Source organism: Amblyomma americanum, chromosome 2 (genome assembly GCF_052857255.1).
Source record: "Amblyomma americanum isolate KBUSLIRL-KWMA chromosome 2, ASM5285725v1, whole genome shotgun sequence".
NCBI classification, from domain to species: domain Eukaryota; kingdom Metazoa; phylum Arthropoda; class Arachnida; order Ixodida; family Ixodidae; genus Amblyomma; species Amblyomma americanum.
Window position 1 is genome coordinate 210,890,324 of NC_135498.1, and position 24,998 is coordinate 210,915,321.

Below are 24,998 nucleotides of genomic sequence, written 5' to 3' on the forward strand. Positions count from 1 at the left end.
GCTCCGCGCATGCGCAAACCGGCTCCGGCATACGGACTCACGTCCCGGGGGGCGGCGCATGTGTCCATCGAGTCATTACTCCACCCGCGATGACACGTTTTCGGAACTTTTCCTGTTCGGAAAGCCACTTCTGGCTTGATGGCGTCCCTTTCACTCAGGTTTCCTCCTCTACACTCTCGGCGCGGCCTCACTCAACGGTCAAGTTTGCCGTCATGAGAGCTGTAATGATATTGCTAACATAGTATCTCTATAGGCAAACCTGCACATACAGGTAATGCACTCTACAAGAAACAAGAACCGGCCCAGGGGGAAACAAAGAGAACTTTAATCCTCGAAACCTCCGTTAGTCCTTGAATTTGCACACGTCACTCTTCTTACCACAAATGCGTGCCGTCCGCATGCTCAACGGACAAACTGCTGAGAAAGAAATTAAAGGGGGGGGGGGGAATCATAGCATAGCCTCAAGCGAAATCACGTGAGTAGCCTTCGCTTGCAATAGTAGTCGATTTTTTAAGCACAAGATATCGTCTGAAACCAGTGAGAGCACTGCCGCTGCCCGTGACGAAGCAGATAGGCACTTTTGCGTGAGAAAAAGGCTTCGGGCAACCGAAACGGCTGACGGCTGTGCAACTGCATAAACAAGTACTACGAGCTTCAATGCGCGTCGAATGTGAGTTGTAAAGGTTAGGGCTAAGCAAGTACACGTAGTTTCATAACGTTGCCATTTCTTTACGAGCTTATGTGATGCAGGGTAAGTATCGGCGACACTTAGCGAAAGGGTGAGTGGCAAGTAGGCGATTCCCTGCTGTTACCGCGGTCTGCCAGGAACAAAAAAAAAACGAAGTGAACCACGGCCTTCTATATTTGTTTTCAACAGGCATTAATGTGCAGCGGCCAATTGCCAAAAATAAGACCACCTTATCCTTTAAAAAAACGAATAGAAAACAACTGTTTCGGTTGTGAAGTGCCAGAGCTTCTTTTTTGGCCAAAAACGCGACTTAGACCGCAACGTGTGCATATTAAGGTTTGCCGCAGTTTGTTGCAAAAGCATATGACATCAAAAACACCGTACTTTGCTCTAAACAGCAATACGCGTGACAAAAATCCAAGCGGGAAACACAGGTAATGTATGTGCTTCGCATATAAGGCTTTGATTTTCTCTCTCACACTTGGTGCTGTGGTGGCCTTGTACTCGACATCTTTTTTATTTAATTGATTCATATAGGTTCCATCAGTACATTCATGACGCGTCTCGCGACGATGGCTGTGGGAATATTCTCGATTTATTGCTGTGTAATAACCCAAAGGTTATAACAGATGTTAAATTACTGCCGGAAATAAGTGATCACAATATAGTGATAGCTGACATTCCTATTGTCAATGTGTCAGTCGCAAAAGTACTCGAGCGAAAAGTCTATGTATTTTGTAAGAGAAATTATGATAGCATTAACATGGAATCATATTTTTAGGTTCTCGATACTTTGGCTGATGAGATTGGTTCTGAGCAGTTATGTACCTTCTAAAAGAAAAACTTCTGCAGCTGCAAGACATGTTCTTCCACGCGCAAACTATATCTCCTAGAAGAGCTAAAAACTAACCATGGTTCAACAGCCAGTTATAGGCTCTAACGAAAAGAATAAAATGAATCTGCCTGAAAAATAGAAATCGGTGTTGTCCTGGGAATCTGGATGAACTAAAAAGGTTGAAGTTTGAGTTAGATCGCTAGCAGGAACAGCGAAACTTTTTTCATTTTTCTTCACTTGGAAACCGGTTGGTACAGCATTCGATACAATTCTGGAAACATGTTCGCAGTCACGGCAAAGATGACTGCTCGGTACTAACGATGAAAAGTGGTGATACGCTCATTGAAGATGACGTATGTAAGGCTGAGGCTTTTAGCAAATATTTCTTGTCGGTATTTATTTCATCACACTCACGAGTTCTGGAGACTATAACAAGTGCTGATCTCATGCCACAAGTTATCTTTAGTGTAGCGGGTATTCGCAAGTTATTGCGTAATGTGAACCCTTCAGTCGCAAGCGGCCCAGATGATTTGCCAGTAGCAGTTATCAAAAATTGTGCTGCTACATTCTCATTGTACTTTACTCAATTATTTGAAATCAGTTTGCAAAAAGGGACTCTGCCAAAAGACTGGAAATTGGGTCGAGTTGTGCCCATCGATAAAAGTGGACCGAGAAATTTGTAGAAATCTATCGGCTAGTGTCTCTGATATTATAGCTTGCAAGACAATGAAGCATGTAATTTACAGTTCTATCATGTCTATCCTCGTTAACATAATTTCGTTAACGCTGCTCAGCACGGATTTTGCCAAGGTTTGTCATGCTCTACACAGTTGGTTGAGTTTACATATAATATTGCAGTTGCTATTGATATACAGAAAGTTGTTGATTGTATTTTTTGATCTTCAGAAGGCGTTTGATGTTCTTGCACATGATCTCCTTGCTTATAATTTACGCAGCTACAATTTTAATGAAACATTGATTGTATAGATTTCTGAATACCTATTCCTACGACTGCAGTGTGTAGTTGGTGTTCGCTCCTCGAAATATAATCCTGTCACTTCGGGCGTCCCCCAGGGCCACATCTTTTTTTGTTATATATAAATGATAAAAATGCTGACATTACATCTTCGTTTAGGATGTGCGCAGACGACTGCGCGACATATAAAATTATAGATAGTTCACTTAATGTGCAAAGCCTGCATAATGACTTAGATAACATAGGCGTATGGTGTAATAATTGGGACATGACACTGAATACTAAAAAGTATGTAGACGTCATTTTTTCAAGGAAGCGCTCCTACCCTTATCATATATACACCATAAACCATGCGGCCTTGAAAAAAAGAGCAGAATTTTAAATACTTAGGCGTTTATCTTACTGCTGACCTGAGTTGGTATAGCATGTAATTACGTCGTAAAGAAAGCTGCTGGTTTATTAGGTTTGTCAGAAAGAAATTTCAGCCATCTTCCACAGCATCTCAAAGAACAGCTATATTTTACTCGCCTGCGCACGGTACTGGAATATGCATCAGTGTGCTGGGACCCGCACACACGAGAGCCTATTGATAAATTGTAAAAAAATTCAAAATAGGGCAGTCCGCTTTGTCCTTGGAAATTATGACAGGACTCTCAGTATCACAGAAGTCAAAATTAAACTCGAAGAAGTAATGTGAGATTAAAAGTTTTAGACCTCATTTTCATTTCCAGGACTGGTATAGACAGAACAGAACATTTGAAGCCGCCTTTCTATGTCTCGAAGCGAAGGGACCACAATATAAAGCTTTGTGAATTTCCTTTTAATGGTGACGTACTCCGATATTCTTTTTTTCTGCGAACAATTTGCGAATGGAATGCTTTCCGCCACATATTGTTCACGTTCTACCAAATGAAGCCTTTTTTCACGCGTTAAGTGCATGATTTCTTGTTTTGCGAATGTGAAAGTGCCCCCCTGCTGTAACGCCGAAAGGCGATGCAGGTTCCAAATAAATATATATCCGCGATCGGTTCCCAATCCAAAGGTTGTCGGTTCGGATCCTGATGTTTCTAAGTGTGTTCGTTTCTGTTTCCTTTATCGTCATTATGTGTGCCAAGTGCTGTCGAAAAATATCCCGCTCTTAAACAACGCTGGAAATCATGCTTCGTTTGCATTTTTTCATCAAACGTCCCTCCCGGGGACTAACTGTTGCACCCTTTCCAAGGACAGCAACAGTTAGGCCCTTTGCAGTTAGTCCCGTAAAGGACGAACGCGGGTGCTGGTCAGTTAGTCCCCAAAAAGACTAACCTCTCGCCCCCTGTTAGTCCCTTGTTTCAAAGAGTGTGCAATCCAGCGGCCAGCGAATGAGCTCGGCCGTCTTGAAACTGTTATGTCACGTGACTGTGCGTTCGCGTCTTGAAAAGACAAAATACTCCCTCACTGTGCGGCTTGTAAACAACTCAGCATCAAATCTGCCCAGTGTACCGCTGTTTGGTGCACCTACACTCTTAAACAAAAGGGTAGCAAAAACGTAGTAAGTGCAGCAGTTTAGTTACTTTTACTGCCATTTACTACTTTTTTTACTAAATATTTACTACCCGCTTCAAAGTAATTATTAAGAGTGATCCTTCCTACCTTCTTGCTGCCTACGGTCGCTACTTATTGCCTTGTTAGTAACCGCTCCTTCAACCTGAAAATAAAGTAGCAAAACATAATTGACACAGACTGTCATGTGAATATATTATTTTTGTAATTCAAAATTTATGCTATAGCGGTACAGAGCCTGTGTCGCAGAAAATCCGGTGTTACCATCAGCGTCGTTGACAGAGAGCAAAACATCCACGAAAAATCCCCAGAGAAGCAACTTAGGAGGCAGGTGAGCCACCTAACTCACATAAACTTGTAGGTTCTTGACAACTAGCCGTCCGTATTGTGAACAAACTGCGCACTGTGGCAGGCAGCACTTAAATTATTTATTGGTATCTAGAGGTTGCTCGGGAAGGGAAAGCTAGGTCGCTGAAGTACTTCCGGTGGCAGCACTTGCCATGGCAGGTCGGTAGCGCATCACTTAACAGCTGCAACACAACGCCATGTGTGGTATGAGGACTCCCAAGGATCTATGAATGTTAAGTAGGGAACGACTGCTTGTGCGTATATTGCCCATTAACTCATTAAGGTATGGCATCTTGCCATTTGCCCTGGCGATTTTTGTTCTGCAATTTCATGTGGTTAGGTAGATTATCTTTTTTTCTACGATCGCTACTTCGTAATTACAACTGATCTCTTAGCTCAACGGGCAACAGCCACAAGCCCGTAACTGAGAGACAGATTTACGGAGTATAACACAATAGCAAGAAGGCGAGTTGGTGACACATATTCAAAAATAACAGCGAGAAAAACAGAAACGAAAGGCTAGAAAAACACGGGACAAGCGCTGACACTCAACTGAAGCTTCTTCACAGGAAACAAAAATATAACGGAACTGGCAACAACCGAACAACAAAACCACAAGGCATGTGTTACTAGGTTGTGTCACGATAGGCAACGGTGCTATCACGCAGGAGCAGGGATTGTTTGATGACGCACAATCTTGCTTTTTTTTTTCATTTGGTAGGCATGGACGATTTCTCTGGTCAATTGGTCGGGGTGTTTCTACAGTGTCACTATAGAATAAGGAAGGAGAACAAGGTTGACGCTCTCGATCTACTAAATTAGTGTATCACTGCCTACCAGCCTATCGCCCATCATAGCGGATGCATCAAAGAAGTGGACACTTTCATGAAACACAAGGATCTTAATGCGCCAATGCAGGCTCCGGGGGAAGCTTTATGACGCAGGGATGAAGCACCTTGTCCGCAGGCGCACAGACGTCGTCAAGCGAGGCCTCCTCCTCTGGGCTCAGCAGGCCGCAACGCCGGGGGTCGTAGGGCACTCCGAAGGAGTAGAGGTCGAAGCGGCCTCGTCGGCGGCACAGCGGCACCAACAGGCGTAGGAGCAGCCACTTGCACCACACCACAGGGCCTGCAGAGAGGCGAGCGGTGTTCACACCCACCTAGCGCGCTACAGATAATACATGCACGGGGTCGCATAATACAGCAAGGAGAGTACTTTCAGCTATCGCCAATACCGAAAATGGGGGACCTGCCGGCGATTGCTATTGCGTCACTGAAAGTAGAAGTCAAATACATAGTTGCAGCCGCCCTTCTGAGCCTCCGCCTCATGCTTTAAAGGTGAACAAGAAGGGTCTAGGGTCTGCGTAATTTAACGTCCCGAAGCGACTCACTGGAGGCTATGAGGGGCGTCGTAGTGAAGGGCTGCGAAAATTTCGACCACCTGCGGTTCATTAACGTGCACTGACATCGCACAGTACACGGGCATCTAGCATTTCGCCTCCATAAAAATGCGACCGCCGCAGACGGGATCGAACTAGCCTACCTCGGATCAACCGCCGAGCGCCATAACCAATGAGCCACCGCGGCAGCTCTTAACAAGAATGGCAGGGAGTATCCGTACTAAGTGAGAAATATTAATTTTTCTTTATTTATTTATTTACAACATACTGCAGTGATTGAAGACAAAGCACAGAGGGCAATACAATCTTTATTTAAAATGAAAAAACCTGTTTTCTTAACGGCTAAACAACACTAAACAACAAAATCTAAAAAACAATAATTTTAAACAACAAAAATAAAAGGCACCAGAAAACAAAAAGAATTATAGAAGAAGCACACTACCACACAAAATGCGTGTTTTTTTGTCTGTCTTCATTTCTTGGATTTCCTAGAGGATGAATATTTGCGCCTTTGATTTCTTTACATACGAGAGACCTGCTATTTGCGTAGGTCGACTCGCAATCGAACACCTTCATTTCTCTTGACACAGTCTTATATGTGTATGTCATAAACGTAGCAGTTATGTAGTAGCTTCTCAGCGCGCTAGATAAATGCATTCAGGAGATGCGACGTTGATCCGACGGTTGGACGTAGAAGCTCGAGAAGACAAGATGGGGTGTTCCTAAGGAGGAGAGAGTTAGAGAAGGCGCTGCGCTTTCATATCGTTGTAAACACGGGTCTATAAAGATTTCGGTCAAATAAGTTGATATAAAAATGCATAGTTTTAATGCCTAGATTTCCATAATACAAAATACAAATATCAGTCGTTTCCAACGTGGAAACATATTCAGCAAGTGACTGACGTTACCAGTGTGTATGTGCTTCGCACTGATGCGGTTTCGATTCACCCTCTGTTCCATGGTGAGTAAATACGCATCGTTAGGAAGGCTGTCGCTAAGCTCCGATTATGCCCTACACTTACAGTGCACGGAGCAGCACCCTGACCTAGGCCAAAGTGAGCGTACCCATCAACGGCTTCGGCCACTCGCCACAGAAACGCGTAAGCGCACAGAATCACGCGATAACTCACCCAGCTCTCATTGTCTCGCTACCCTCCGCGCTGCCGGGAGCGGCATGGCATCGGCTTTTTTTTATTTATTTATTTATTTTTTATTTATTTATTTATTTATTTATTTATTTATTGTGCTGATCTTACCGGTTTTTTAGCAGAATAGGAACGCAAGCGGTAACACTTCACCCTACCGCCACCGGCATTGATGAATCGCCCGGAGAAACGCTTCATGCGGGGTATGCTTTACTTGGAGCTACTTTCGCTGTTGTCAAATTCTGGCGTTTTACAGAGCTTTGCTTGTGAAACATGTTTATTGACACAAAGAGGACGCGGGCCGGCGATGGTGAATGCCGTCCTCAGTTGGTCAGCAGCCCTAGTCCGAGCCACCGCAAGTGCCAGCCGCCTCGCGAGAACGGTGTACAAAGCCCGCTTGGGCCCTGACCGTCGAGCATCGGAGGAGGAAGGCCTCCCAAGACTCTTGAGGGGGGGTGGGATGAAAAGCAAATTGGGAATGAATCTGCTGCCCACACCATGTGCTCTCCCGTCGAATGAAAAGCGTGCAAGCGCGGTAGCGACTTCCGCCTCCATAAAAATTCAGTCGCGTTGTCAGGTTCGAACCCGGGTACTCAGGCACAGTATCCCAGCACCCGATCCACAGAGCCACCCCGAGGCTGAAGCCCACGGGCACCTCTCGCCTAGCCTCTATCCAAACGCGGCCGCCGCAGTGAGGGAGCAAAACAAGGAAGGCAGAAAGGTGTGCCGTAGTATAGGGCTCCGCCGGAGCTTCGACAGCCACCGCACCTTTTGCTCTCTTTCACTCCCACCTTCCTGCCCCCCCCCCCCCCCCCCCCTCGCAGCAGTTCTGTGTCTTTCATTTCCTCTCTGCCCTCCTCGCACGTCAGCTGTGGCTGCGGTTAAGGTGTACCGTGACAAGAGACAACTTTTTTTTTTAATTTCGCACACTTGCAATAAAGTCATAATTTGGGTTCGTTTTAAACTATCCGACAACATGTAATGTATTCTCGTGCAAGAACCGGAGAAGGCTTCCGCTCTTGCTTTTCACGGCGACCACTTGGAGAAATCATCCTGCCTGGTAGCCGTTACTCCTACTTCCTGTAAAATCCGTACTCTTGACGTCCTTGTCCCTGCACAAGCCCACAGCATCTGGAGAACATCCACCTCTGCGCCCGTTGTGGAACATCTAGGGTAGGTGGTGGGTCCGGCGTTTTCTTGAGAGCCCCATGAGCACGTCACCCATGGGGTAAGGGCTTGCTCAGCCCTTATCTTTCAAAGGTATACCTTCTCTAGTCTCATTAGGTTATCAGGGAGCGGCAAAGTGCACAGGGGAATGCGGGCGTGTTTACTTTTTCTTAAACAGGATCCTTAGATGGGGAGGGTGGAGCGCACATAAAAAGGGAGCCTGGTGGGGGATGCATTAATCTTTGTACCTTTATGTGCAAGGTTGCCTACACTTCTGTGCTCGGTGTTGACAGCATCGTCTATGCCCAGTGTACCATACTGCGTATCTCTGTTTTCTTATTTAGTGCATCATTCTCCCCAGTTTTAGTGTCTTTCTATTTTCAGTTGTTTATGGCTGCTAAGGAGTCTGTATAGATATGAGATTCCCTTATATGCTCTATTTTATTTATGGCCTCCATAGTATCGCGAACTGCATAAAGGTCCTTTACAAGTGGGTATGCGTGGTCTGATATATATTCATTATGTACAGTCTTGGTCAAAAGTCTTAAGGCCACATCATTCGGCTGCAGCGAAATGAATGCTTCTTGAATGCTTCATTCAAAGCATAAGTTAAGCAAGAAGCTTCTCTGCCTCAGGAAGATAGCTTCTACTAGTATTTGAAGGTCATTCTGTTTTTAATAGTGCCGTGATGGCTCTGTTACGCGACTGAAGCGAAAAGCCTTTGGCCTTTAGACTTTTGACCCAGACTGTACGTTTAGCTCTGAATGTCCGGTTAGTGGCTGCTGTTCTACCGCCCTTTTTGTATAATTGACGTGCCCGTATAGGCAACACATGTTTCTCGGCATACATCAACCAGAGGACGAGTTCTCAGCTTCCCTTTACGACGAAGTTTAGTCGTCTTGTTCATCGTAGCAGTCGTGTGTTCTCATAGAGGTGGTGGGGGGGGGGGGGGGGGGAGGGGGGGTTGGTGCCGCCATTGTAGGTGTTTGAACTGTCACCGCTTTGTACAAGGATGCTATGGGCATAAAGTACTTTCGCTGCAGATTTCTTGTTGCCTCTCCGGTTCAATTAGTTCTGTCCGTGTATTCGGCTGTGCAAGTTCCTGGAGAATCGGAATGGGGTTAAGACTTTGTGAGCCCGTGATGATACGCATTTTGTTCCTATATATTGTTTTCAACTCCGCCCACTGTCGCGTTGTGAGCAGTTAGTACTGGGCCTCCTATAGTATTCTGGGCTGAAGCACCTATTATACAAGACCCGTTGTCATCTCCATTAAGGCTCCTCTTCCCCTAAACTAAATGCGTTTGATCAAGTTCAAGGAAGTTCCTGCTGCGTTTTTTATCCTGCGCAGCCACTTTGATCCTTTTCAAGATTTACGAATGTGTAGGCAAAGGACTCTACACTCGTCTAGATCTTGTAATGACAGATTTCCAATCTTTTACGTGAGTCGTTTAGTTACCAGTTGCTTTCTTCTACTCTTATTTCCAACGTGAACGTAGCTGAACTTTTGTGGTGACAGTTCCAGGCCTGCATCATGGACGTACTGATGTGTATTTAAGGCCTCTTGCAGGAAAAAACTCTGTGTCTCAAGCTTTTTATGAGGAAATCAAATCGCGACATCGTCTGCGTCAATAATGAGCTGCACATCTTGTATTGCCCCTAATTTCCACGCCAGTGGTACGACTGCGATATTAATAGCAGAGGTGCTAAAACATAACCCCTTATGGCACTATTCTGTTTGATCTGTATTTACCGATTTGCAGTCCGTTTGTACGGACAAGAAATGTCCTGTCCTTAATCGGGTTTTTACCGGTTTTATGACCTGGAGGGGAATGTCTATATGTTGCATGTTGTCAAGGTTCTTAGCATGTAAAACATCGTCGTATGCATCCGCCACGTCGGTAGGTATTACATGAGTCGACACATGTACGACCACTTTATCCAGTACATCCAATCTAGTTTTTGTGCCAGGTTTGTACGGAAACAAATTTTTAGAGCATGGTATTTTCGCTCTTCTTTCAACAACCTTGCGCGTGGCACTCATCTTTTCACAAATCTTGTGAATTGTGGCTTTAGCGAGATAGGCCGCATAGATCTTAGACTTGTGGGAGGTTTGCCAGTCATCGGTACTAGGACACTACCAAGTGTTTCCAGTCGAGGGGATTTATCCTTCTTCCCATAGCTCATTCATTACGTCTAGCAGGCTGCCATATATCTCTTCTAAGTTCTAGCCTGCCTCATAAGGAACAGGCGCAGTTTGCCCTGCGCTTGTTCTGCTATAGGTGGCAATACTTCTCATTTGGTACACCGCGGCGGTGGCCAAGTAGGTAAGCATCCGCCTCGCATGCGGGAGGTGCGGTGTTCGATCCCCAGTGCAGCCGGTCACCCACCGGTGATGCAATGGGTACAAGGTTTCCCCTGGTCTGGTGCTGGGCTTCTTTACAGGGAAATGCTTGGGAATAGTGTCTTTGAACCCAGCTTCAGAAATGAAAAATACCTTGTGCTGTGGCGCTCTTTGGCTGTAGATGCCCCTGCGCCATAAAAGTCCATAATGGTCAATTCTCATTTGGTGAATGGTGATGTTATCCCCACTTTATAGATCAGGCCTTTTATCGCGAATGAGCCGGTTACTGTGCATGATTCAGGAATAAAGGACTGAAGCCCGATCTACAAATTCCTCTGGCGCTATATTTAAGGCGAGTCTAATACTCTCTGCATGATCTTTGAACTGCCACCCCTTTTCTATGTCGCCGAAGGTCCTGCAGAGGGTCCTGTTGGTAGCGCTTAAACCCAAATGACTGCACCAATCGTTCCACCTGTTATGAGCGAGCTCCTTTTAATAATGGTGCGCCTGTACTGTCACTCGGTTTACCTCACTTTGTATTTTCACTTGAGACAGAAATGGTAATAGCGCTGCCCTTGCTGTATTTTCACGTTTTCAGAATGTCGATCAGCATGTATCTCCACCTGTTTTCGGCGTGTCCAAAGTTGTAGAAGGCGAAGGTCGGAAGTTGGCTGATTATAGTTCAGTATCGTAGAAATGGTGTGATCCTTGAGAACCGATTGAAGGGTGGGCACAAGATTCAATAGTATTCGGGTTACTTGCATGAGTTCTTGGATCTTGCCATACGCCATCCCAAAGTGTTACAGAAACTTTTCTTCGAATTTTCTCCATTTGTCCCAAATTGAAACCTGTGCTAACGGCGGCATGGTCTCTACCCTACGCATCTAATTATGCCGGCCATTGTATTGCACCGGAGCCCTTCCACCACGTCAGATCTGATGGGCGTGTTCATGTTGCAGGCAGTGTTGGTACCCCTTGGTGATTTCGCAGTTTAGTAGACTCCATATCTGTGAAGGCAGCGCGAACTTGATAACCTTTTTTTTAAATCACAATCATACCTCCAAATAATGTGCGGAGCATTAATATCTTCATCTAGAGTGTGGTATGAATGACGAATTTGTTTAACTCATACAAGATTAATTACTGTTTTGGGACGAGCGTACACGGACACAAGTATCAGAGGTGTTTTGTTTCGACGTGCGAGTACCGCAACAACTTTCTGCTAAGTGTTGCACCACTTGCTCAAATCAAGTGGCGTTTTTGGAATGTTGACCCTAATGTAGACGGCAGCTTTTCCTGGCGTCTCGTCCTCTGATCTTGCTCGTTAATCTGGAACGGAAGGGCACTGGTACCCTGTATATCGTGTAATTGGGTACAACAGATTATGCTCCGAATCAGTTGTGTCAGTTGCGTAAGTGTCCAGTACCGCCTTCCATATTGGTGTGATAGCGGCATGTTTACATTTGCAAGCCTCGCTTTCTGTTTTTGATAAATTCTCTTGCACTGTTCGGCTATACGTGTTTTCTTCTGGTGCAGCTGTGCAATTTGTGCTGCGAACATTGCAATTTCATTGTATATTGCATTGTGCTGGAGAGTACAAACCTCGTGTTCTAGAAAATCATCAGCCGTAAATGCCGGCGCTCTGCCTTTAGTGCGTCGCCCAGTCCTCAGCGCTGAAGCAAAGGATGTCCTGTTCTGCGTATCCTCCGTGACAGGCTCTTCTTCAGACGCATTTTCAAGGAGCTCTTGTGTGACATAGCAGCAAATTTGTTACCAACCGCAAGCGGGGCACATTGCTTCCGTACCCTGCCCTTGCTAACACAAGCTGTCTCTTCTTCGTCGAACACTGAGGGGAAGGGTGTTATGATCATTATATTTGCATAACCCGCATTCGAATTTCGCCTCGCCCGATTCTGTCATGCAGTCAGGAATTCAGTCGGTTTGGACCGAATTTTTTTTTCAAATGCCCTTCTCTGTAGCACCTGTAGCAGCGCACCGGTCTCGGTTTGTACGTTTTGGGGCGCACTACGCAGCATTTGTAGTAGAATTTATCCGGAAAAGTATCTGGTCCCTGTAATATGACCAGAAAAGGGCCCCTACTCCCCATGCGACATGCGGCCAACAGGGTATGTGTTCCTAATATGAGGTCTTTTGCCAACGTCTCTGGAAAATCATGTAGGTATAATTCATAGACGGAAAATCGCTGAGTGTTTGGACCTGATGCAAAGTCTGTACCGGAGGAGACTCATCAGACGTGACTGGAATCTGTGTCATTGTGCACAATTTCCATCCATCCTTAAGTGTGACTAAATGCACTGTGACACTGTTAGACGTCCGATGGCTTACAAATCCAAAGGAGACGTCAAGGATTTGAAAATTACAGACCAATCAGCTTACTTTCGGTTCCCAAGAATGTATTTACTAAGGTAATCACTAAAAAAATCAGGAAAATTTCAAACTTCAACCACCTAGTTGATGAGGCAGGCTTTCGTAAAGGATGCTCGACAATAGATCATATTCACGCTTTCAATCTGGCCTGAGACTTCGTGGCAAATCGTGGCATCGTAACAAGTCTGAATTCCTCCCACGCAACTTCAGCGCCACCACTGACGGCATATTATAGCACCCCTGCGAGAAGAGCTTCAGAGGGCACGGCAGAGCTATGACGAGAGCACCGTGAACCTTTAACGGTTCTTCACACACTTTCGTATAGATTCCGTCCTTTGTGTCCGTAGCGACGACAGGTTCGCTATTGTCCGGCCGTGTTCGGCTGTTTCCTTTCCGCTGCTTGGTGGAGACTGCTTTATTTCTCTGATTTTTCTGTCCTGGGATGTTGAGCAAATCCTGAACGCGATAAAACTGAGCTCATCTTGAAGCACATTCAGACTTTGCTGGCCTCCATGGATGCTGTTAATGCGTCTCAGTCATCTCTGGAGACAACTGCCACTACCAGACTTGCAGAGCTAAATGATACGCCTAAGAATATTTCGCAACACACGGAAGAGATAGCACAGCAGCAGTCCGATTTCTTCCCTCAGGAAGGTAATTACCGATCAGCCGAAAAAGACCAATTATCTGGAAGACAGAAGCCGACGTAGAAACCTCGCCGCGTTGGACGCCCCAGGCGCATGAAGCGTTCATCCGACCCTGATAGTGCTATAAAATTTCTCAGGGCAAAGGAAGAACTGCGAGTTTTTACGAAATTGGCAAAAGATCGGTTTTTCAATGTCCGGTCTTCTAAAAACTAATCCGTCGCAAATTTTGGCGCTGTCTTGCCAACAGAGTCTACACCGGCGTCTATAATGGTCAGTGATGAAAGAACTAATGATCTTTTAATGATAGCTTACGCTGTTAATGCCTACTTTAAATCTGTGTTTTTATCAGACACCAATGAAGCTCTATCCTTTGACCTTCATAATGTGGCAACCTCGATTACTGATATCATGATTAATGAGCATGGTGCACTGAACCTAATACTACAGTTAGACACAGAAAAATCGTCTGGTCCCGATGGTATACCAGTCTCTTTTCTCGTTCGTTATTCATTGTGGTCTGCTCGATATCTAACCATCATCCTTCGAAAGTCCCTCAATACCGGCATTATTCCATCCTCATGGAAGCAGGCCAAAGTACATCCATTATTCAAATCTGAAAATAAACAGCTCGTATCTGATTGTAGACCTATTTAATTAACGTCATATTCAGATAAGTTGCTGGATCACATAATTCGCAAACATATAATAAATTTCTGGAATCTAATAACATGCTTTCTAACTATCAGCACGGTTACAGGAAAAGTTTCAGCACCTTAACAAAACTAGTTGAATTTCCAGACGACATTCTCTACGCCCTTGATATCGGCACGCAAGTTGACGCTGTATTTATAGATTTTTTTAAGGCTTTCAAAATCAGAATCAGAATCATGTTTATTTAATCAAGAAGGAAAATACAGTATGGGTAAATGTATACAGAAGGAGGTCCCGTATTCAGCGACTGTACTGGGACCTCCTATATTGTTAATCAAAATGCTAAGATAAATGGAAACATATCAGTAGTAATAACAAGTAGTAATAACAAGACACAATCGTGCCGTTACATATTTCCGGGGCGACACACATATTATATAAAGGGGTGAGTAGACATATACATCAACCAAGCAGAATAATGAAAATAGAAGTTATACAGTCCTTATACTGTTCGATACTGTTCTGCATACTAATCTTTTAATAAAACTTAACATGATCTTGAGAAACTCTCACTTGGTTAGCTGGATTATCGGTTTGCTTTCTGAACGGTCACAATTCGTATGCTATAATTCAACTAACTCCACTTCTGTTGACGTGCCTTCTGGGGAACACCAAGGGTCGGTTCTTGGTCCTTTACTATTTCTACTATATATTAATGACTTACCTCGAAACGTCACTTCACACATACGCCTTTATGCGCACGGCTGTGTTTCGTATCGCGTGATTATACACCGGAAGATCACCTTGAACTGAATTCCTCATTTGTCAGCTTCTGTACCTGGTGCACCACTTAGCAAATGAAAATAAATTCTACTAAGACTGTGATAATGCCATTTTCTAATAGTGCCTCTCCTTCATTGCTCAATTACACTTTCAACGACTTACCCTTGCACAGGGTATCATAATACAAGCATCTTGGCGTCATATTTACCAGTAACATGCCTTGGTCAAAACAATAATTTCATTTCCACTAAAGCAATCAGTAAGCTCGGGTATTTGAATCCCAATTTCAACAATTCTCCAAAATAAAACTAAGATACTAATGTATAAATCTTGAATTCGCCCACTCCTAGATTGCGATTCTCCTCTCTGTAACCCTCAAAAGCAGTGGGTCATTAACTTCATTGAGAGCATACAGCGAAAATCTATTAGGTTCATATATCATCGCTGTGATCACAATTTTTCAACCTTTCGTGCCTTATCTTCTCTGAACCCGACCGCTCTATCCGTACGCCGTCAAACTGAGTCATTGAAGTTTCTGCATGCCATCGTCCATTTTTCTTATCGTGTCTCACATTCCATGTATATTCCCTCAGATATTTCTCGGTCAAGTTGTAGTCACCATAGCGTTAATATTAAGCCTTACTCTTCTCGATGTAATAAATTGAAATACAGCTTTTTCCCACGTACTATTGTACTCTGGGAGTTAAGTCTCTGAACAATTTCCTGTTGAAAGTTAACTAAACCTTATTTTATGTACTTTCTTGTTTTACAGTGTATTCTCGTTTCTGTACTGTATCTCAGTGTTGCTGTTATATTGAGTTTTATTTGTGTCATCTGCATTATTTCGCGTGAATTTTTAAATGTTATATTTTACTTGATTTTTGTATGATTCTTTTTGTCTGACCCACTCGTGCAATAGCCCCATAAAAGGGCTGCCGTATGTGTAAATAAAATAAAATAAATAAACGCAGCGAACGAGCGGCTGATCACGTGCGCCTGTTATCAAAGCGTAGAATATAAACGAAACAAGTAGAAAAAGAAACAAAAATATTTCTTCCACTCTCACTGACCGCACGTGCCTGCTGGGCAAAGGATCTTTAAAAAAATACCGCGTTTTTCAAACCAACAGACGGCACACTAAATGTTCTTCCTCCACCACTAGGGGCCCTAGAATTAAGTAGCACAATTACTTCTTCAACCCTCGGATGTTAGAATGACTATTATAAGTAAAAAGGATGCGCAGTGCAATTCTGATGAAAAAGAGTATACAAGTCAAAGCACTCTGAACAGCGGAGATCATGAACGGCGCCGTAACGAACGCTAGCGCAGCTGATTCTCTGTGATCCAATATGGCGGCGCCGTTGAAGTTGTCTCCACTCTGACCGGCGGCACTGGCACGATGCACCCTATTTAAAGTAGAACACAATGTACACCCTTCCAATTTTTGAACTTGAATGCGCGAGCATCAACTGGTCGGTGCAGCGGTGCCGAAGCGAACCAGATCAGAAGTCGGGAGAAGGAACGAGCATGCGCGCCAGTCATGCCGCTCTATATAGCGTCGTCTACTTGGCTGTTCTGTTTCGTGCGAGGCAATCCCGGCGCCTCAGCGCTTCTGTCCCTGTCGCCCTCCTTTCTTCTCCATTGTCGTTTCAGAGCGAAAGCTTTACTGGCCGCGAAATTGCGATTTCGCTGTGGCGGCACTCCGAGGAGGCACAGAGACAGACATGACCTTGAGCCATTGCCTACCAACAGACGCAGCTGGGCGGACACCGCGCGCTCGCCGCGCCATCTGGCATGACGTCACGCCGTGCGCTTCGCCGCCCTTACCCTTACCCGCCCTTACGCGCTTAACTGCTAACCAACGTATTTGGTGGCGGCATCTATGGGAGCCACTGAAAACCTCGCACACTCACTGAATAAAAAAAAAGAACCTGTGTCCAACCTGGCAATCGAACAAGGGCCTTCGACGTTTGAGGCAGAGACGCTACCGCTCCGCCACGACAGCTCAGTGTATAATGTTGAATAAAGGCGCATCTAATGAATGCGCGGGTTTCATATATAAACTTCCGATCCAGAAGTCGCCGCGCTTTCGCTAAGTGTATCCTGACCTAACAGAGCAAGGCCATCAGCAATTTTTTTTCTTTTTGCGCTGGTTCTCCTGAGAGCCCGAGCGAAGCAAGTTTCACGGACGAGATCTAAGAGCGTTTGCTCCGTGTTCTATCTGCTGTTTGTTTGCGGCTCTGGACTGGTGCAAACGCGTAGCGTTCCAAGCACGAATTTAGGCACCGGTTGCACTTGCAGGTAGCGCCACGAGAGCCTGTACTTTAAATAAATTAACGGTTCAACATCGAAGCTGCTCTTCAATTAGTTTTTTGGTAAGTAACGATTGGAACCGAGTTCATGGGCATGCTGAGCTGTTCCCTAATGTATGATCTTTTCAGAATCACCCGCGCCGATAGCAGCAGACAAAACAATTGCTCGCAGCTTGGTGGGCTTCCAACCGCCGATGGTGGGCAGGCGTTGCCTCGCACCACGGAGGAAGACTATAAGGAGTGGAAACTCCGCCGTCTGCGGCGACCAGAAAAGGTCACAAGCCCGCGGCGCCACTATCCCGCTGGCGGCGCCTGGCGGCATGGAATGAAACTACTGAAGTACAACGTCACGGCGTGCCCGCTGAAGCAAACACTCGTTTCGTCTGCTTCTTCTTCTTGTGGCTACGTGGGGGGAATGTGCTCGATTTCTGCCACCCATATCGCGGGGGCACAGCTTGGAGCGGGGATGGGGAAAGGGGATGTGGGGAGGGGGAATCGTCTGCTTGTCGTCTGCTTTGAGCGCGCGCCGCCTGCCCGGGCGCTACATTTTTTTTTCCTGCTGCTTCTACGAGGCGCCGCATGGCGCCGCCAATGCATGCGCCCCCGTCGGCGCATACAATTGTGACTTTATCTGGTCGCCTGCGCTCGCTCGCGCAGACGGATGTTTCACCTCCTGTGTAGTCTTGCTCCGTGCCTCGCACTAATCAGAGCAGCCTAACAGACGAAGCTTATACTCCAGCAGCACGATTTGTGGGCATGCCCTTGCCTCTTCTCCGCTCCCTCTTACGGCGCAGCAGCGCCGGGCAGACCACGCTCTAGCGTTCATGTTAAAAGATTGGAAGGGTTCAGCTGGAAGGAATCCCGGGTCATAAAAGCTAATGGTGCACAACAGTGTTTCTAAATCTTTCAGTTTAGCTCGGCGTGGTATACAGCCCCCCTAAATGTGCTGCGTCATTTATGGAATCAGTGGCAGCATACTTAGAGCGCATGCTCTAACCTAATCATAAGCTATTGCTTAAAGGAGACATCAACCTACCTCGCACAGACTGGAAAAGACTTGCGGTCTCGGGTTCCGAAGATGCTGATAGCGTCCGCCTTGTTCTGGACGCCTTACTTTTTCATGACCTCAAGCAGACTGTGACTGCCCCAACATGCGTTACACAATCAACGCAGTCGGTTCTTCACCTTGTATTGCTCAAAAATATATCCGATCATTATGCAGTTAATATCGCAGATGAAATTTCGGACCAGAAGGCCGTGCGCGTCAATGTGGAATTAGTAAAAAAAAGGCATTCGCTCAGACGTTTAGTCATTTCTTTAGCTGCCGACGATGAGCCCATTCTTCATAACTTGCACTTTTTCTTTCCTGAATATAAAGGGAGCGTATTTCTCGCATCTCTAGAATAAGTTCATAGCTTTTTTTTTGTCTTGCATTAATAGTAATAGTTCTCTTCCATTGCGTTACAAGGCGGCTGAGCTTAGCAATCCATACATTAAGCCTGATATAATTCATTTAAAACGCCGTATTGCAAGCAGACGGAAAATGAAAGGATAGGCTACCGCTCAACTGGCTGCCCTTAAAGAGCCACATAAGTGGTTTTAACTTCTATGAGTTTAAAAGGGCCGAATATGTGAAACACGCAGATAAAGCCTGCGAAATTTTTCCCTAGCGTTTGAAATGGCGACGCAATTGGCGAATAAAGCGGGGACGGCCTTGAGGCTTCAGTGCACAGCGAGGAGCAGAGGAACCATTAATGACGTCACATACGACAGCATTACGTTCCCAGCGGCTAAACACTTCTTTCATGGAAGAAACCCAACGCCATTGAAGGTGAATCTCCCGAAGCATTGCTTGGCGGCATCGAACGACGCACAGTAGCGTGCAGGTGAAGGCAGCGGACATCTGAACGTTCGGCACTAATGACGTCACAAGGAGTTTTCTCCCACTTCCCTAACGCAGTGAGGAGAAGCCTGAACATCGTCGCGGTTTTAATAGACCATTACGTCACTATTTGAAATGCTAGGGCAAAAAATATTTTGCATGCTTCACCCAGAACCTCAGTAGATTCGAATTCTTCAATAACCTCGAATTTTCAGACAACCGTTTAAGCTTCCCTTTTATGACGAACTGCTTACTAAATTTCGGAACGCACGCAGCCAGTTTTATGGTCAAACCTTACCAAAAGTTATAAAAAAATCTTCAAATCTTTTTGCGCTGTCTCTCTGAAACTAAAATAATTTGGAAACAGCTGAAAATAATGGTAGCATAACTGATAACCTCGCCTCTATTGGTAATGAATTCAGCAGTAGCTTCCAGCTTGCCTTGCTTGATTACCAATTTCACATGTGCACGCCTCGAGCGCTGTCCAGTTCCCGTCCGCGGCTGCAATGACCGACCTAGAGCCTGGTCATGAGGGGAAATTTTCGCTCTTGCTAAATAATAAAGTAAAGTCATCACACAGCACCGACAGCATATCGAGCGCATTTATTAAACGATATTTCGAGATTCTGTCTCGTTATCTTTTTGTTACATTCAATGCATCACTTCAGCATAGGTCTTTACCAGCCGAATGATTACCAGGTATAGAGTAATTTTAATATCACATCAGGAGATAAATGAAGCGCTACTAATTACTTGCCAATATCTTTGTTATGCACTCGCTGTAAGATATTATAACACGAAATATCCCGTTACATATATAATAACCTCAACTCAAAAAGTTTTTACAGCGACAGCTATTAGGCACCCGTGCCTGGCTTGCGCATCGTTGTCGTCCACCCACCGGGTACATGCCGGTAACGCAGCCACTGGTAATTAACGCACTCAGCTTATATAACGGTCAAACTGGGTCGCATAACCCTACGGGTGGCTCTGTTTGGAAGAGCCGCCTGCCAGTGCAGGGGAGCGTCACTTGACCACTACACCAGCTATCGCCCAATCTCGCGTTACATGGTCGTTTTTGTACGCCGCCTATCAAGATGGCTTTCCAAAAAAGGTGTCCACTTTCACGCATCTGCTATCGGTCATTCATGACTTTGCTTCGGCTGTTGATGGTGGCGACCAGGTCGACGCCATTTTTCTTGACATAACAAAGGCTTTCGACCGGGTGTTTCGCACTTTGCTTGTTGAGTTGCTTAGACAAGCGGGGATTCCAGGTATATTGACTGATTACAGGCAAACATAAGCAATATGACCCAATTTGTAGAATATTCGGGATTTAGATGTGCTGATATTGATTTGTTGACCGGAGTGCCTCAGGGGTCTGTGCTAGGTCCGTTGTTATTTTCCAATTTTTATTAGTAGCAATGCCGGAAACGAGGGCGACATTGTCAGAGTGAAATAGTTTGTCGACGACTGAGTCTTGCAAAGTGTTATAGACTGTGCTTCGCCAGATTTGTGTTGAATGAAAACCTTTGTAAACCTGCGGACTGGTGTGAGAAGAGCGGTATGAACATTAATTTTGTCAATAACAAGAGAGAAGCCCCTTGGTTAAAATTATCGCATGTGGGACTAGTTTATTAATTCTGCTTCGGCTGTTAAATATCAAGGAATATCTATTCCAGGCAACCCCAAATGGGGCACCTACATTGACAACAATAGCACGAAGGTATTTAATAAGCTTTGTTTTCTTCGCCGAAAATTAAAAGGCGTGATTCGTAGCGCCAAGATTGAAGCATACCGCTCTCTAGTCAGAGCAGTTACCTAGTATGCCTCCATATTGGTTTGGTTTGGTTTTATGGTGTTTAACGTCCCAAAGCGACTCAGGCTATGAAGGACGCCGTAGTGAAGGGCTCCGGAAATTTGGATTACCTGGGATTTTTTAACCTGCACTGACATCGCACAGTACGCGGGCCTCTATAATTTAGCCTCCATCGAAATTCGTCCGCCGCGGCCGGGAGCCAGCCCGCGTCTTTCGGGCCAGCAGCCGAGCGCCATAACCACTCAGCCATCGCGGCGGCTGGTATGCCTCGATATTATGGGCCCTGTACTATAATGAGGACATTGTTAAACCGGAGCTCATCCAGCGTCTATCTTCCGGATTTATTATTTCTGATTACCGCGCAACATCTTAGGTCACTAATATGCTGAGGCAACTCAACTTGCTACCACTTAAAGTACGCCGTCAGGTCTCCAGGCTGAAATTATTTCATACGATGTATAACAAAAGGTCTGGTTTGTCATGGGATGTCTATATTTTAGCGGCCCCTCAGAGATCCAGTAAACTGAACCACTCCAAAGTAGTGCAGCCATATTTCGGCAGGACAGAACCTGACCACAACTCACGCTTTCCCCCCACAACACAAGAGTGGAACTGTGTGTCTCCAACTATTGCTGAACATTCTATTGAAAATATGTTTGCTGAATTGTTACAACAATACATGTAACCCTCTCCTGCTTGGCCAGCGCTGCTATCTGCAGCAATTGTACATACATAAATAAAGAAAAGCTCAGAACATAACCAGCCCCTATTTACAGCCTTCATAGATTACGAGAAAACATTTATCGAACATAGAATAGCGTAGCACAGACTTAACTTTGCCAAAGTGTCACCAAAAGCATGTGGGCTTCAGCAGAAAAGTCGCTTTAAGCTCAAAATGTGACTTAACATGTGGTATGACGTGAGGCGTAAGTTAAAAGCCCGCGACTGCCTTCCCGACGGCTTTCGCTTTTTGTCACTGAAGAGTGCGTGTCAGGGCGAAATCTCGTATTCCGTTTGAATTGCTTACTTAAACGAAAAAAAAAGGAAAGGAACTCTAACAAAAAAGCAGGAAAATATGCTCTTGAATAGAGCGGTTGCTGCACCTATTCCGGAGCATTACAAACGTCAGTAGACTGCTAACAGCACCAGGGATGTCGAATATATATATACTTGGGGGAGGCTTTATTTATAGGAGAACAAAGCTGTACTAGTTGGTTCGTTGTGATTTAACGAAACATGGTACCGGAGACAAGAGAGAAAGAGCGAAGGAAGATTAGACGCAACAAACATTGGACTTTAACTAAATTTTCCTCCGACAACGAAAGCCTACAGAGGACTATCGGTGATGTCAGACACACTGAGCGAAGAAAACCAAGTCGCAGACAATATCAAGTGAATCATCCACAATAAACTAAAAAAGCGGCTGCAGCGTCAACCTTTAGGTTTCGCCTCCTATGTGTCTTACTTAATTCCCTAGCTTATGGCTTGGGCGTAGCTCGTGCAGATTTTTAGATAATGTAGTTATTTCATGCTAAACGAAGCGCCGCAAACAAACCGCTGAGAAAAAAAATTTCTGTCGGGGGGGGGGGGGGGGGAATCGCGCAATATCTGTCTCATATCTCGGCGGACACCTGAACAGAACAGAGCTGTAAGAGAAGCAATAAAGAAGGGAGTGAAAGAAAAAAAGGAAGAAAAAGTGCCGGTAGTGGAGGAATGCGCAATAATTTCTACCCCCTGGGGACCTTTAACGTGCGCTGTCATCGCACAGCACACGGGCACTTTTTGCCCATCCCCTCCTGCGAAACTTTTTGGCCGCCGCGGCCAGGTTTGTACCTGAGTACGCCGGCTTAGTAGCCGAGCACTCTAACCACTGAGACACCGCGGCAGGTGACCACTGATGCAGATAACTTTTTCGGTGAAAATGCGAAATTCTTCGAATATTTCCACTCTCATCCGGATTTCCCTTGAGTATCCAGCCTTCTGCAGTCCCCATAGCTCTAAATCGACGCTATTCTGAACTTGTTGCAGCCACGATTTAGCGAGCAAACAGCTGATGCAATTCATTGCTGTGCACCAGTTGGGCACGCAGATAAGGCGCGAAATGTTTGAATCATTAAGCGTTATTACCAAAAACGATACCTGCCTCAGTTGTCCTTTTGCTGGGATCTGAGTAAAGAGGAATATATAAAAGGATCCATGCGCTCTACGCATGTGAAATAGCTGAGAATGAGGGAGAGCATAAAAGAAAAACATCTCATGCTGCACCAATATTTTGATTTCTGTTATTTCTGTTGTGGCGACTGCCATGATATTCACGCAGTTTCGCATTATAACGCGAGGAAAGCATGCGCTGCGTTATTTCATCCACCACGGAGAGCTGCGGTGATGTCACGAAGACGAGCTTTCTAATTGTTCAGCATTAAACGTGGATTCAGACGTCAGAATACGGCTCCTATTGAGGCAAACGTCGAAAAAATGCTGTGAAAATTTTCATTCGAGCTTAAAACCGAACATTCACGCGCGTTAAATATATTGAAGAGGTGAAAAAAAAGAGCACTAAAATAATTTATTCTGCGCACAGAGTGCGGCATCGCGTCGTAGCTACTGATTACAAGACAGAACCGTCGTTTTAGTGCGAAGATTAATGAGATGCTCCTCCTACCAGGCCTTCCTTCGGTGGAATAAGCACTCTTTAAGAAACCATCGTAAACAGTTAGGCTGGCTTTGCTTTTTTGCACTATTGAGAAACTTTTCGATGATATTGCCTTGGAGTTGCTTTCATGCTGGTTGCTGAGTCTCCTGCCACCTAATGTTTATTACCGTTTACGTGGTTGAACAGAAGTGAAGCGTCTATTTTTCCTGTGGTTTTTATCTCTTGGCGCTGCTCATGCCACACTGAAATCACAAGAATCTTGTGCGCACAACCTCTCCGCCGCCGTCGCACTCACCTCCTGGCCCCGGCGTCCAGAAGCGGCGCAATTGCAGCAGTGGTGAAGAAAGCAGCGGCCACCGAAGCCACAGCAGACCTCCCATAAACACAACAGCCAACGTCGCCAGACACATCGTGAACCACGTCTGTCCGGGAGCCGGCTTTACGCACCTGACCGCTCGCGACGAAGCAGGAACAATGGCAGTCGACCGGAGGCCGCTTTGCGGGCTTCCCTTATCCGCTAGTGGGCACACTCCTAAGCAATGTTTACCGCGCCGACGGCAGCGACCACGAGTGGCTTTTCTGTGAACAGGACGGCCAATTGAAGGCGTGATGATAGGGGAGACCTTGAGGCGGTGAGTGCCGGCCGCAGTGAGCGCTGCATGTTGCGTCTCCGCCTCCGGATCAAAATGGCCACGAAGTGGGCTGTGGTGTACGAATTGTAATTAAATTCGCCTCTACGTCAGCTCCCGAATGATCGCCTTCAGCATTTCCCTATGTGTCGGCTCTTAAATTAATTTTATAGAAAATTTTGCTGCCCTGTGTTCTCTACGTTTTCATCATCATAAAGATAGAAACCGCAATCTTTACATATATAAAATTTTTGTTATGAGGGCACCTATTTCAGGCGTAGAATAAAATTCGGCTGAAGTCTAACGTTTGTGGTATCTACTCTTAATGTGTAGTTTCTCTCTTCGAGCTGATACCAGGTTTTGTTTTGCAAAAACTAATCAACTAACGGGTTTGTGTAATCGAAGCTCTCGAAATTCGTCGTGGAAATTATGTATATGTAGGCGCACCATCTCTCTATTCTCCAAAGAAAGAGCTGGAGTGTCAGTGCGCGGCTAGGCGTTTTATTTATTTATACATACTTCAGGCGCTATATAGAGTTACTGCAGGAGTAGGGTAAACAATTCATCAATGAACGTAGCTCACAGACAATAGATAATAGCGGAATTGGCAAGAAATACGGAAAAGAAAAGAAAGTAATACAAAATCACACAGAATATATAAAGTTTGCAATAAGATGACAGAAATGGAAGCAATACACAGTAAACACAACAAAATGCATCAACCATATGGCAACTAATTCTATTAGGAATGAGTTTGATGGGAGCGATTTATCGTGCAGCAGATTAAGTT

The 24,998-nt window shown here is 45.3% G+C and overlaps 1 protein-coding gene across 4 annotated transcripts in view; it reads right to left on the minus strand.

The window, feature by feature from the left end:
* Nucleotides 1-24,145, minus strand: part of LOC144122121 (rifampicin phosphotransferase-like) — a 798,972-nt gene extending 774,827 nt beyond the window's left edge. For 3 of the 4 annotated variants that reach the window (XM_077655659.1, XM_077655661.1, XM_077655658.1), the window contains exons 1-2: nucleotides 23,875-24,134; nucleotides 5,345-5,517 (exon numbers count right to left, since the gene is read on the minus strand). In XM_077655659.1, the coding sequence (XP_077511785.1) occupies nucleotides 5,345-5,517; nucleotides 23,875-23,989 (288 nt within the window). In that variant the 5' untranslated portion in view covers nucleotides 23,990-24,134. Of the gene's footprint in view, nucleotides 1-5,344; nucleotides 5,518-23,874 lie in introns of all 4 variants that reach the window. The other variant, XM_077655660.1, reaches the window with a different exon arrangement.
* Nucleotides 24,146-24,998: the final 853 nt, after the last annotated feature.